General features: G+C 47.7%; 1 protein-coding gene across 1 annotated transcript in view; it reads left to right on the top strand.

Annotated features, from left to right (window-relative positions):
* The window catches only part of LOC118094140 (long-chain fatty acid transport protein 2), a 40,529-nt gene extending 26,686 nt beyond the window's left edge, over positions 1-13,843 (top strand). Inside the window, exons 6-10 of the mRNA XM_035134180.3 lie at positions 2,354-2,444; positions 4,118-4,316; positions 6,392-6,489; positions 11,645-11,775; positions 12,658-13,843. Coding sequence (XP_034990071.2) covers positions 2,354-2,444; positions 4,118-4,316; positions 6,392-6,489; positions 11,645-11,775; positions 12,658-12,834 — 696 coding nt within the window. The 3' untranslated portion in view covers positions 12,835-13,843. The remainder of the gene's footprint in view (positions 1-2,353; positions 2,445-4,117; positions 4,317-6,391; positions 6,490-11,644; positions 11,776-12,657) is intronic.
* The last annotated feature ends 1,166 nt before the right edge of the window (positions 13,844-15,009 follow it).

Below are 15,009 nucleotides of genomic sequence, written 5' to 3'. Positions count from 1 at the left end.
TGAAATGTCACCCTCCACATAGAAGAGGGAAGGTGTCACTGGCTTGGGGAAATGGAGCGCAGTGACTGGAATGCTGCAACATTTTGTTGCGGATCCTACTTGTCTACACAGTCATACCTTGGTTTTCAAACAGCTTAGTTCTCGTACATTTTGGCTCCAAAATGACGCAAACCCGGAAGTGATTGTTTGCGAACTATTTTTGGAAGCCGGATGTCCGACAGGGCTTCCACAGCTTCTGATTGGAGCTTCCTACAGCCAATCGGAAGCTGCACCTTGGTTTCCGTTCCGGAACGGATTCCGTTCAACTTCCAAGGTACGACTGTAGTAATAGTAAATTCAATTTTCTAAGTGTGGTTCCTTCTGAAGCCAAAGTGGCAGTACTCACACAAACAAGGAAGATGTATCAGCAGGTTCCCAGGAACTCCAAGGTTTATAGAAGTACAAAAAAAAGAGAAACATTTTGGGGGGTGGGAAAGAGTCCAATGAGGGCTCTGCATACTCTTCGGGCACAGAATTATGTCAGGTTGTTCTTGAGGGTGGAGTGGGGAGAATCATAAACCAGCAGGGAGAGGGAATGGGATGGAATGCCCTGGAAAAGGGCATGGCTGACTCGAGTCCTAAACTTCATGTTGCAACATTTTGCGGAAGCACCTGCTCAGATAAACTAAAATCAAAGAGCAGGTTCCAAAGTCCAGGGCAACGGAATGAAAAATCTTCTGACACCCACAAGCTTTACATAACACTGTAAAGTTAATCCATTCAGTCCTGAACTTTGAACTATTTTCAGTTGAAAACCTTACAGTGATTTATTACCTCGATTGAAAAGCAAATAAATGTGCATAAGGTGACTTAGTTTAATAATCACCCCTCCCAAGAGGAACTCTGGGGACTGTAGTTCTGTGAGCGGCGGCATGCAGCTAGGTTCCTCTTAACGAATAATCCCCAGCACTCTCACCAAACTACAATTCCCAGAATTCCCAGAGGAAGGGGGGGGAAGCCATGATAGCTAAAGTGACGTAGGCTTGTAGAAAGATCCAAGAGTTTTCCCAGGTGGCATCTTGAGGGATGTTTTTGAGAGAAGGGCAGAAAGTGCAGCTTTACCCAACACTGGCCAGAGATGTTGAGCGCACCTTTGTCCAGTTTAGCAGAAGCAGTTACTCTCCCTCTGGCCTCTTGGTTTCAGAAAATAATGCCAACCAACAGGGATGCAGGTGGCGCTGTGGGTTAAACCACAAAGCCTAGGGCTTGCTGATCAGAAGGCCGGCGGTTCGAATCCCTGCGACGGGGTGAGCTCCCGTTGCTTGGTCTTAGCTCCTGCCAACCTAGCAGTTTGAAAGCACGTCAAAGTGCAAGTAGATAAATAGGGACCGCTACAGCGGGAAGGTAAACGGCGTTTCCGTGTGCTGCTCTGGTTCACCAGAAGCGGCTTTGTCATGTTGGTCACATGACCTGGAAGCTGTACGCCGGCTCCCTCGGCCAATAATGCGGGATGAGCGCCGCAACCCCAGAGTCGGTCACGACTGGACCTAATGGGGGCAGATGGCCCAGAGTTGTTGAGCTTTTTGGGGGGAGGATTGACGAGAGTAGTGGAGCTTTTTTGGGGGGTTGGGAATACAGTAAATCACAAACCAGAAAATCGCTCGCATCGCAGAAGCCTGCAAGCATCTGTCCGCTCACAAACAGTAGCCGGCATTTGAACACCCAATTGCTGCAGCGGCAGCCAATCCACAGCAGCCCTTGCCACAGCCATCAATCACCCACCAAATTGCCACTGACAAGCTGCAGCTCGTGGCTGCAACCAATCACCCATCTTCCCTATGCACTATCCATGTATAAGGCACACCCCGTTTTTGCACCTTATTTTACAGAAAGAAAAGGTCATCTTATACATGGAAAAGTACGGTATTTCACATCTGGCAACAAATGTGCCCTTTTGGTTTCAGAACGTGCATGGGTAGATGAATCTAGAAAGCCCAGGAAACAAACTAAGTTCTCCTACCACACTATTGGGGGGAGTCGGTGTTGCTGGTCGAAGGAGCTCGAGGTGGCTCTGTCCGGAGCTGTGCAACCCTCGCTTTCCAGGGGCAGTGCTGAGGAGAGCAGAGGTGGAGAGGCCACAGTCCAGGTGCCAAGGAGAGGCAGCCTGTGGGCCACTGGTTATCTTTGCTTGAGGTCAATGATTAGCTGTGGTTCCAACACTACAGGGGGTTGGACTCAAAGACCCTTTGAGCCCCTTCCTGTAGAGTAGTTCTATGATTCCATAAAATACTTTATGATCCTGGTGTTATAACATGCTTGCCTTGAATTTATGCCTTATCATCTCATGCTTCCCTTTCTATCTGTTCCACTTTAGAAACTGGCAAAATTCGAACTGGTTCAATATAACATTGACCAGGATGAGCCGGTGAGGGACGAGAAAGGATATTGCATCCCAGTGGCCACAGGTAATAAAATAAGCACACATTTACATCCACACCATATGTTTAAAGCACTCTTATGCCACTTTAAAAGCCATGGCTTGCCCCCAAAGACTCCCGGGAACTGTAGTTTTGCAAGGGTACTGAGAACTGTAGTTCTTTGTGGGGTCTCCTAACATCTCTCAGCACTCAGAAATTAGGTTTCTCACTTTGGCGTGTGTGTGTGTGTTTGGGTCCAGCATCACATTCTAGCACTAATTTTACATAGGAATTGCCCAGTCCACAAAACTCTTAGGCACATTACAGGAATATTTTTATTTTTTTTAAGATTGTCTATAGAATTTCTGGAATGTCTTTTCCCCATAGAGAACTCGAGGTGACTTACAAATGATTAAATATAAAATACGTGGGGGTACCTTTGAAAGTGACCTGGAAACTACAATTAATCCAGAATGTGGCAGCTAGACTGGTGACTGGGAGCGGCCACCGAGACCACATAACACCGGTCCTGAAAGACCTACATTGGCTCCCAGGACATCTCCAAGCACAATTCAAAGTGTTGGTGCTGACCTTTAATGCCCTAAATGGCCTCGGCTCAGTATACCTGAAGGAGCATCTCCACCCTTATCGCTCAGCCTGGACACTGAGGTCCAGCATGGAGGGCCTTCTGGCGGTTCCCTCACTGCGGGAAGTAAGGTTACAGGGAACCAGGCAGAGAGCCTTCTTGGTAGTGGCACCCGCCCTGTGGAATGCCTGCCCATCAGATGTCAAGGAAATAAACAACTATCTGACTTTTAGAAGATATCTGAAGGCAGCCCTGTTTAGGGAAGTTTTTAATGTTTGATGTTTTATCGTGTTTTTAATATTCTGTTGGGAGCCGCCCAAAGTGGCACGGGAAAACCAGCTAGATGAGTGGGGTCATAGCTGTCAACTTTCAGATTTGAAAATAAGGGATCAGCAGCCTCACCGGTCCTGGGGACAGTCTACGGCAGGCATCCCCAAACTTCGGCCCTCCAGATGTTTTGGACTACAATTCCCATCATCCCTGACCACTGGTCCTGTTAGCTAGGGATCATGGGAGTTGTAGGCCAATACATCTGGAGGGCCGCAGTTTGGGGATGCCTGGTCTACGGTATATCTAACAATCCAGGATAGCAGCGGGAAACGGCACTGGAATAAGGGAATTTCCAGCAAAAAAAGGGAAGGTTGACAGCTGTGGCTTGGAATAAGGGAGTTTCCTGCAAAAAAAGGGAGGGTTGACAGCTATGGGTGGGGTATAAATTATTATTATTATTATTATGAACCAACTCAGAAACAAATGAAAATTTAAAGGGTTTTGTTCTTTTTAAGGAACTATCCAGTTTAAGACCAGTAATGTTCCAAAGGGGTAAAAGCACTTTTGTGTAGGCACTATACTTTTAAAAAACATTTGAAATGCATTATTTCCCTAAAAGAATTCTGGGTATTGTAGTTAGTTAGGGGATGCTGGGAATGGTAGCTCTCTGAGGGGTAAACTTCAAGGGGAAGGCATGCAACACTACCTCTTTCATTCAGCTCCTGTACTCTAAAAACATTGTCCTTTATGAGTGAAATTGTTTACAGTAGTCTGATCCAGTCAATTTCACCACTCTATTGATTTGTTATGGGGCATGGGGGAAACAGGACAGAATTACCAAGGTTCTCCTCCCTTCTCTTCCAAGGCGAGACAGGTTTACTGGTGGCCAAGATCACTAGCCATACCCCGTTCTCTGGCTACGCAGGAGACCGACAGAAGTCTGAGAAGAAGATTCTCCGGGACGTTTTTACCAAAGGAGACTGCTACTTCAACAGCGGCGACCTCCTGATGCAAGACCATGATGGCTTTCTATATTTTCAGGACCGGGTAGGAGACACTTACCGGTGAGTCCCACCTCTCCAGGTGGGGTGGGATCTGCTGCCTTGGTCTTGGGGAGTGTGAGGTTGCAGCTTCAGCTGATATATACCACATTTCCCCATGTATAAGATGCCCCCTTTTTGGGGAGACTCCAAATTAAGAAAACACCCCCTCAGCACTACCCATGTATAAGACGAGCCCCAATTTTAAACCTATTTTTTTGGTTTTAAAAAAACCCTAGTCTTATACACAGAAAAATACGGTATATCTGTGTTGGCATTGTGGCAGGTATAGCATATAACACAGTGCAAATCTATGCAAGGTATATTTAGAAGCAGGGGGAGTACTGAAATGTCTCGGGGACAGGCCCCTGACACAAGCCTGCATGAAATTTGCATTTGCTTATTTATATTCATAGATGCAAATTTCTGCTTGTCGGCATTCTCACTGCCCCTTTGCTTTGCAATATACCCGGCAGCCCTCAAAGCAAATGGTTGAGGGGGGAAACAACAGGAGATGTGGCTGTCGGTGCAAAAAGACCCGCAATTTGAATCTCAGGGTTTGTCCTTGCCTCTGTTTGCCCCGCTTCTGCCCCCTTCCACCCCTTGCGGAAACTCGATCTTAAGCACCAAATGGCAACTGGGTTTTCCGCGCATTGCTGTTTGTTCTGATTTATCACTAAAGAGTGGGTTTTCCTGGGGAAAATGACAGGGCAAAGGCAAAATCACTCGAACCCATGCGCAGAAAGCATGGCACAAGTGGGAAACTGCTGAGCCCTGTGCTTTCAAGTGGAAGTGTGAACGAGCCCTTAGCAAACACCTCAGGGAGAAAGATTACAGAAACACATGTACTGTAAATTTCTTTATTCAGTGCAGAGCATTCATATTGTGATGTTGAAAGGAGGCATGAAAACAAGCAATGTGCCAGGAAGTTTCTGGTTCTGATCTTCAATGAACACTGTCAGATTGTTACTGAGACCCACACCTCATGTGAAAGCCCCATTGCCGATCCTGGTAGCCTCCTTAGTGGGGTAGGAGAGCTGAAAAGAATGCCAATATATTTCACATCTGGCAACCAATGCGCCCCTTTGGTTTCAGATAGTACATGGGTAGACAAATCTAAAATGCCTGGGACACAAATTTTCATGGCCCTCTAGCAGCTATGGCATAGCTGCCAAGTTCCGGATTGAAAAATCCGGGACCAGCAGCAGCGTGGCACTGGAAGTCGCTTCTGCATGACTTCTGGACATGCGTAGAAGCAACGTCCGGTGCATCTCTGCCCATTTCCAAAATGGCTGCAGTGCCAGAAGTCGCTTCTACGCACTTCCGGACATGCTTAGAAGCGACTTCTGGCGCAGCGGCCATTTTGGAAATGGGCAGAGCGGCACCAGAAACATGGCCACCAGCAGGAGCTGCTTTCTGGGGGATTTACGGGAGATAAATCCATTCGGGAGACCAGCAGGAAACGGTAAGAAAATACGGGGGGTTTCCCGGGCAAAACGGGGTACTTGGCAACTATGAGCTATGGTGGCTCAGTTACCAGAAGTAATGCATTTAGCATTAGCGAAATACACATCAGGAGACTTAGTTTGGTCAGAATCGAGTATAAATTTCCAAAGTGAACATTAAATACATTACTTCTGGTAAATGAGCCACCACAGCCACAAGAGGGCTGTGGAAATTTGGGTCCCGGCTTTTTACACTCATCTGCCCATGTCGTATCTGAAACCAAAGGGGCACATTCGTTGCTGGATGTGAATCCCCCCCCAGCTCTCCTACCCCACTTCCTGGTCCTGTTCTTCCTCCTTCTCGCTTGTTGCTGCTTGCTCTCTTGCCGACTCTGAGCTAGCAGAAGGCGTAGGAAGAAGGAGGAATGTGTGCCTGCTTTGGTTTATTCTGCTGTGTTATTATGGGGCTTAAATGGCCAGCTCTGCCCCCACAACCTTCCTGCCACCCTCCACGGATTTAAAGATTACAGCACAATATTGTACACAAAGCACTTTGAACACTCAAGAGCGGGAAAGAAATGTTATGGTACTTGCTCCTTAACATAATGGGTATGATCTCCTCCCCAAATGGTAACGGTCCACCTCTCTCTGCAGCTGGAAAGGGGAGAATGTGGCCACCACGGAGGTTGAGACAACCTTGGCAACGCTGGAGTCGGTTCAGGAAGCCAATGTCTATGGAGTGCCAGTGCCAGGTGGGTCCTGAAGTGCCATTCTTAAATGCAACTTTGGGCAGCCAAAGTTAGCACCTGTGGCATCAGAGGATCTGCTCCACAGCAGCAGGCTAAGGGAAGAGGTACTGAGGATAGTCCATTGTACCTGCCATTTTTGCACACTGGCACCATCTCCAGTCATGGTTTGAAGTGCCTGTGAGTCCCCTGGTCTATAGAGCACAAGGTGGATTGAACCACTCCATCTAAACCAGAGGGGGGTGGGGAACCTGTGCCTCTCCAAATGTTGCTGGGCTCCAGCTCCCATCTGCCCCAGAAGGTATGGCCGTCAGCTTGCTCCTCCTCCCCCTCCACTGAAAAAAATGTCCTTTGCCCACAACACTTCCACACTGGGCATTCATTGTGGAATAGCCACACTTTGTCCACTCTCCTTATGGTGGATCTGCAGAACGTGGTGGACAGAGATTTAGAATCACAGTTGGAACAGACCCCAGCGGTCATCTAGTCCAAACCTCTGCAATGCAGGAATCACAGTTAGATCATAGCTGCCAAGTCTCCTGTTTTTCGCGGGAAACCCCCGGATTTTAACCCGTTTCCCGCTGTTATCCTGAATAGAAAAAAAAATCCTGGAAATCCCCGGGATTTCCTACCTGCCAGGGAGGCTCCATTTCGGGTGCCGCTCTGCCCATGTCTGGGTACTGGAAATTGGGCAGAGCGGCACCGGAAGTCGCTTCTACGCATGTCTGGACATGCGTAGAAGCAACTTCCGGATGCTGCGCTGCTGCTGACCCCGCATTTTTCAGCGGGAGACTTGGCAGCTATGAGTTAGTTCCGTTAGGTCAACAGTGTTTATTTCGAAATGCTGCTTTATTTTTATATGCTGTTTCTCCACTGAAGAGATATAAGACAGTGAATGTAATATGCAACACTTTCACATCAATAGATTGCATCGGCTTGTAACACGAACAGAAAACTTGCCCTGGCCACAAACTACGGTATACCACTTCTTCTTCCTTTTCCTAATGGCCCTTCTCCCTTTCTATTAGTCCCACATTAATACCATCAGTGGCACGAAGAGTGGAAGAGAAGCTGGAAGGCATGTCTCTGGTGACATGTGTGAAATGCGTTTTGCTAGCTAAGATGTGTTTGGTAGCTACAGTGGGAAGGAGAGCTGGAAAAAACACACATCTGGCAACCAATGTGCCCCTTTCGTTTCAGATAGCACATGGGTAGACAAATCTACAAAGCCTGCGACACAAATTTTCATGGCCCTCTAGCAGCTATGGTGGCTCATTTGCCAGAAGTAATGTATTTTGTGTTAACTCTTGAAGCGTAGACTTGATCCTGACGAAACTAAGCCTCCTATGGCAAAATATAGATCAGAAGGCTTAGTTTGGTCAGAATCAAGTCTACATTATCTGAAACCAAAGGGGTGCATTGGTTGCCAGATGTGAAATACGTTGGCATTATTTCCAGCTTTCCTACCCCACTACTAAGAAGGGCGCCCACAATGATCAGAGCAAAGTCACAAACCATGACATTGCGCCACTGTCTCTGGCAGATGTGTTAGCACAAATATTTGAGATCAAGATACCAGTTAGGTTAATCTTTCTCTCTGGTCCGCACACTGCCTTGTGCTACAGGCAGACATATTCGAATGTAACCTTTTAATCTATTCTTAGTTGTACTGTGGACAATGAAAATGTTTGCGGGGACAAAAATCCATTCACCTCCCAGGGTGCAAGAGGGACTGACCATTTCCCCTCTAATGTAGAGAATGTGGTTATTTGTGACATAGCTAAAAGCCAGAAAGACCAGAACCAACTTCTTTGCTATTTACAACATGATCCCTACTTGGTTGCCAACAAGCAATTTTTACTGTCCCACCGGCAAGCCCAGGCCAGTGGCTATTTACAAGGCTATTTAATTAATTATTTCATGTCATGTATATTGTGCTTTTAAAAAAAATCATATTTAAGCGGTGTATGTAAACACCAGCCATAAAAAGAACTATGAAAAATTCATCATAAAACCGAACATGAATTCCAAGCCTACGATGCAAACCATAAATTCCAGCCGCCCTATAAATACAATAAAAGAAAAGCAGCCCAGAGAAAGCAGGTGCCTAAGCTAGCTTCTGAAACAACAGAAGGAGATGATAGTAATAATTTCACAACTACAAAATCTATATGCATAAGGGAGGGTTGGAACATGTGAAAAAGGAGAAAAACAATCTGAAAGAGAAAACTCACTTGGCAAGAAAAAGAATGAGTCATACTGGGTTCTCCGTATAGTCTAGGAGTAGGTCAAGGAACAATTTTCACAGAATACAATTTCCCCCAAAGCGACATTAACGTGTTTTATTATTTACTGCTGAAGGTGGGTCCATTTGCACATCAGGGTACAGGGTGCAGGGTGCAACTGTTGCACGTCTAGAGCAGTTAGGTGTGACAAGTGAAGCACCAGGAAAAGCGCTCACCAGCAGGGACAGGGTTGCAGATGGAGCACAGTCCAAACAAACCAAGGTCAAGCACGGAGAGTCAGCCAAGGTCCAAGATATGAACTAGAGGCCAAATCAGGCAACAATCCAAGGTTAATAACGCAGGGAGTTCGGGCAAGGTGCAGGAACTAGAATCAGGAGCCAGAGACCTGTGCTGTTTCCAGCAACTGAAAGGCTCGGGAGACTCTTTACTCATGAGCTGTGTTTTGACTCTGAGTCTGTAGCAGAGGTGCATTTAGGGTAGTGAGACTGGTTCGCCCGCACTGGGCGCTGAATCAAGAGGGTGCCTGTAGGGGGCACCACAACAATGACAAACAACCATAGCTGCCAAGTTCCGGCCTGAGAAATAAGGGACTGGACCGGAAGTAGCAGACTGGAAGTAGTGCTGCCGCCATTTTGGAACTGGGCAGAGCATGCTCAGAAGCGACTTTTGATGCTGCTCTACCCAGTTCCAAAATGGCCGCCGCGCCAGAATAAACTGGGGAAAAACAAAAAAATCAGTTTTTTTCGGCTGGGGACAGCTGGAAAAATGGGGGTTTCCCGGGGAATACGGGAGACTTGGCAGCTATGAAACAACAGAAATGGAGAGGTGAAGGGGCGCTGAATTTTTATGCTGCACAGGGCGCTGTTGAAATTTTAAAGCCCCCCAAAATGCCAATGAAATTGCTCTTCAGCCACAGACCTGGATCTTCCACGCACACACGCACGCACGCGCGCACACACACAATTTTTCTGTTTTACAATTTAAAGTACTCATTTATACATCCTTAAGATACCAAGGGATGTGGGTGGCACTGTGGGTTAAACCACAGAGCTTAGAGCTTGCCGATCAGAAGGTCGGCGGTTCAAATCCCCGTAATGGGATGAGCTCCCGTTGCTCGGTCCCAGCTCCTGCCAACCTAGCAGTTCGAAAGCATGTCAAAATGCAAGTAGATAAATAGGAACCGCTACAGCGGGAAGGTAAACAGCGTTTCCGTGTGCTGCTCTGGTTCGCCAGAAGCGGCTTTGTCATGCTGGCCACATGACCTGGAAGCTGTACGCCGGCTCCCTCGGCCAATAACGCAAGATGAGCGCCGCAACCTCAGAGTCGGTCACGATTGGACCTAATGGTAAGGGGTCCCTTTACCTTTACCTAAGATACCAATGACTTCCCTTCTTCTCTTTCCATTGTTCATTTTACATATCATAAATCCCTGCATATCTTACAGAATCTATACCATTCAGTATTCCATTATTACATGCATCATAACTTATTTACACTGTTGAATTTTTCTTTATGCTGCCAGCGTTTCCAGCTGTACACAGTTATTTCCCATATATTCAGTAAACGCTTTCCAATCTTCTTTAAACATATGTTATTCTTGTTCTCTTATTCTATATGTTAAGTCTGCAAGCTGCGCATATTCTGTCAACTTAAGTTGCCACTCTTCTTTAGTTGGGACTTCGCTCATTTTCCATTTTTGTGCTAACAAAACACGGGCCGCAGTAGTGGCATACATAAACAACCTTTTTTGACACCTGGGAATTTCAGTCTGAAATATCCCCAACAGAAAGGACTCTGGTTTGGGGGGGGAGAGTACTTTTAAACATTTTTTTTCCAATTCATTATGGATCATTTCCCAATACCCTTTTACCCTTTTACAAGTCCACCACATATGAAAAAATGTTCCCTCCGACCTAGATCTTTCAATGCTGGTGTTCTTGAGGACTGGGGTGGTGGTGGCTCCCACTCCTCCTTTGATAGCACCAAGGGTTTTTCAGCAGGCCTTCCCTGACAAGACCCCTCAAGGGGATCCTCAGTGCTAGTTCTAAGGGACCCTGCCTGCTCATCAAAGTCCTTGGGGTTCACCCTCTGAGGACTCAACATTTACCAGGTCAGGGCTAGGCATGGCAGTGGAACCATTTCCTTCTCTATGGTCTCCCTCCTCTCTAGGAATTAATTTTACTGCTTTAATCCTGAGATGGTGCACCTGCAGCCCTCCATATTCTATTGGACTCTAACCCATCAGCCCCAGTCAGCATGGCCAGTGATCAGGGATGACAGGAGCAGCAGCCCAACAGCATATGGAGATCCACAGGGCCCCCTGCCCCTACTTTAGCCTCTTCTTTAACACTGCCTTTGGATGCTTTCTTTTTCTCCCTCCCCCTGGCACACAAAAATTGTGTGTGTGGGTGTGTGTGAAGTGCAGTGGGGCAGGGAGAAGTAGTATTCAGGGCCGTCTTAAGCAGGTCGGGCGCCCTGGTGCCATGGCGCGCGGATCGCTCCAGCGCCCCCGCCCCCGTTTCTTCCCGTGACTGGTGGGCGGGCGCAGCGTGGTTTTTGCGCGGCTTCGCCGTGTAGCGCGCCCTGGCGCCCCGCGCCACCCAGCCTACCCCTAGAGCCGGCCCTGGTAGTATTTCAACCTTTCTCACACAAATAATGGTCCCAGTGAAAACTGTCCCCCTCCAACATTTGGGGCAGAGGAAATGAAGGCTGCACACTTGGCCACAGAGTCTTAGTTTTCTGGAAGCAGAGCTCTGCTTCCACATCCAGTTTAAGACAGAACAGCTGTGATGGGGATGCTGCCACATCTGGGAATCCCCCCTAGAAGAAACCCCCATTGGGGTTGTCTTTTATCCTCATTTGTGTGCAACGTGTGGCTACACCCTTAAAACATTCCTCTTTTTTGTTTGTTCCAGGACACGAAGGAAAGATCGGGATGGCATCCATATGCCTGAAGGATGGGCTGCCCTTTGATGGGAAGGAGGTGTATGCCCATGCCAAGGACTGCTTGCCAAACTATGCTATACCTCGCTTCATTCGCATCCGGGTAAGGTGTGGCTCTGTTGCATCACTCTTTAGTCTGCATTATTAATGTCTTTAGCTGTCAGGAGTGAGCCATCAGTAAATCACATGGAGCATGTGAAGTTAACTCTTTGGTACAAAAAAACAGGATCTGCGCAGGAGTGACAGGCAGCCTAATGAGCACACCAACTCTTCTTCAGTAGGCCTTGCATCTATGAGGAGAGTGAAGGTCCCCACCTTCCCACAGCTGTCTATGTCTCCTCCTCTTCCACCAAGCAATATGAGACTGCGCCTGCATGCCTGTCTCTGCTCCTCCCACTTCATGCCTTCTTGGTTCTGAGATACCAGTGGGGAAAGGAACAGGTCGCAACAGGAGGGGGAGACACCTGTGCTTCTTCACCAGCCTGACTCATCTCTGCTTCTTGGCCTCCCTCCTCTCCTGCTTCTGCCTCTGATTCAGGACTTCTCTCTGCCACAGCCTCTTCCTGTTCACTAAACCCTGTTAGCTCTGAAGAAGCGGGAGAGTTAGGAGGCAGCCAGAGCATTGCTAGGCAATCAGCAGATAAGCTGAGGACTGAGAGTCAGTCAAGTGGAAGTGGGGAGGGGGAAGGCCAACCTCTCATTCTCCGTTCTAGGAGATTGGATAAGGTCAGAGGACAATGGAAGGGCAAGAGGGGAAGGGCGGGAATTTGGCAACCTTCCTGCTGTGAAAGGGGCGGAGATTCAGACTGACCAACTATCGTCAATGGGAGCAGGCGAGAAGCCATGCTCTGGATGTATTGTTTTTGTAAATAAACGTAGATAAAACTGCCAGAGAGTCATCGCGACTTGGTTGCCTGCCTGAGATCATTACAGGTGGGGCATCATTCATGATTCTGTACTCACCCCAGTGCCCTTTTTCACACAGGACATGCTGGAGACCACAGGCACTTTTAAGCAGCTCAAAAGTCAACTGGTGAAGGAAGGATTTGACCCTGTCACTATCAAGGACCCCCTCTTCTTCCTAGATGACTCGGAAAAAAGTTACGTGCCAATGACTCAGCAAATCTTCAGTGCCATTGCAGAGAATAAACTGAAGCTGTGAATGCCTCTTTAGCTGTCCTAGTAGCACAGGAAACCCAGGAACAGCTAGAGCACTGAACACTTCGGCTTCTGTCTGGGAAGTGCATGCATGCATTTCCATGAATTCTTGAGAATCCTGCACAAGTTAGTTTGGAGGACCTAATTTTTCTTTTTTAAGGAGTGCCTGGTTTTTCTTTATCCCTGTCAACTTTGTCCTTCTGTGTTCACACAACACATTTGCTCTGCAATGTATATACTGCAAACTACATACATGAGGCTGTCACTGGGGTCCTCTGCTCCCTACACACTGGAATTTTTTTTGCGTGTTATCACACATTTGCATGTAGCTGTGCACACATGTACAAATGTGATCCAGGGATTAACGTTAACTTATCCAGGAAGCAATCTGGTGTTTTGTTTTGTTTTTTAAGAGATGTGTCCTGATCTTTGCCAGTTGTCCCTTTTGTGTTTATTGCAGGGAGACATCTGTGTGTCATTTGCAGAGATCTTCCAGGCTTCCAGGTTTAGCACATCTCTCACATGTTTGTGGAGCATTCATCCCACCCAATTCGTTTTCGCAAAGTTTGTGCGGACATCGCATCAAACAATTGCTATTCTGCAGTTTCCAGTGCATTTCCTCCCTGTCACTTCCCTTACCAAAAGTTCGGGATCTGTGTTTGTTTGTTTGTTTGTTTGTTTGTTTGTTTGTTTGAAGCAGGCTTGTTGCACAAGATAATCAAATCTGCTTTAATTGCACAACCTAAATTTGCTGGTATAGCATGGAATCCCATCCACAAAATAGCTACAGTCTGGAATTAGCCACAAGTGATGGTACCACGTTTAAATGCTGCCACTTAAATTCAGGAGAACCAGCCTCAGAAAGCACAGTGTGGTCTTCATGCTTCTAGGCTGGAACCTCATGGAGGAAATATCACGTCGTCTTCTCATTAGTTTTTGTTCTCCTTTTGTATTTTTATGTTGCGAACCACCTTGTGAACTTCGGATGGATTTAATAAATAATATTAATGATATGACCAGATCATTGCACATCTGGAACAGCAAAAGAACTAGGATCGGTGCTTCATTTCAATAGGGTTCCAGACATTGCATGGCCTTGGAATGTGGTCCAAAAGTGATGATTTTCCAGAGATGCTGGAAAATGCCTGTTAGGTTTAGCACATCTCTCGCATAACACAGCAAGCTGGCAGTTTAACTCCTTTAGCTTTATTTAGCAATTACAAGCTTACAGCAAACAGAGCCTCCCACATTCATTCTTCCCTATCAGAGTCAGTTGACTCGACTGGCCTCCGGCCCCATCCAAGGCCAGATATATGCCGAGCCCACCCCCGCTTCCAGCTGGTCTTCCTTTGCTGTAATCACTTGCTCTGCCTCCTACTTCTGGGAGACTCAGGTGGAGCCAATTCCTCCTCCTCTGGAGTTAAATCCAACCCCCTGCTACCTGCCTCCTGCTCCTGCAACTCAGTGTTGCTTTGAGAAATGACAGGCAGCCTTCTGCCTCTTCCTCCCCCTCTGCTGATTCCTCTCTGTGGGCCATGTCTCTGACAATGCCACTGTCATCTCAGAGCATTCTTCTGAGTCAGTGCACAGAGGATTGGAGCCACACCCAGTCGTCGATAGAGCAAGATAGCTATAGGGTGGGTGCATGGGCGTACCCAGCGAGGGGCAGGGGGGCAGCTCCCCCCAGAAGCAAAAAAAATACCGTATTTTACGGACCATAACCCGCTGCGGGTTATGGAAAAGTTGCTGCGGGTTATGGAAATTGGGCTGTTTCCACCCCCTCCGCGGCTACAGCCAGCGACAGGAACGTGGGGGGGAGAAGCAGCCTGAAATCGGGCTGGTTTTGCCCCCTCCGCGGCTGCAGCCAGTGACAGGAACGTGGGGAGGGCGAGAAGCAGCCCAAAATCGGGCTGTTTTCACCCCCTCCGTGGCTGCAGCCAGCAGCAGGAACGTGGGAGGGGGGAGGAGCAGCCTGAGCTGGGGGGGGGCTGCGGATGAGAGCTCCATCTTTCCTTCCATCCTTCCTTCCCCCCTCTTCCTTCCTTCCTTCCTTCCTTCCTTTCTTTCTTTCTCTCTCTCTCTCCTTCCTTCTTTCTTTCCTTTTCTCTCTCTCACCCACCCCTTCCTTCCTTCCTTCCTTCTCTTCCCTCCCTCCTTACTTCCCTCTCTCTTCCCCTCT

Source organism: Zootoca vivipara, chromosome 12, assembly GCF_965207765.1.
Source record: "Zootoca vivipara chromosome 12, rZooViv2.hap1.1, whole genome shotgun sequence".
NCBI classification, from domain to species: Eukaryota; Metazoa; Chordata; class Lepidosauria; order Squamata; family Lacertidae; genus Zootoca; species Zootoca vivipara.
The sequence above is the reverse complement of the archived record's forward strand: the minus strand, read 5'-3'. Positions and strand labels throughout refer to the sequence as shown.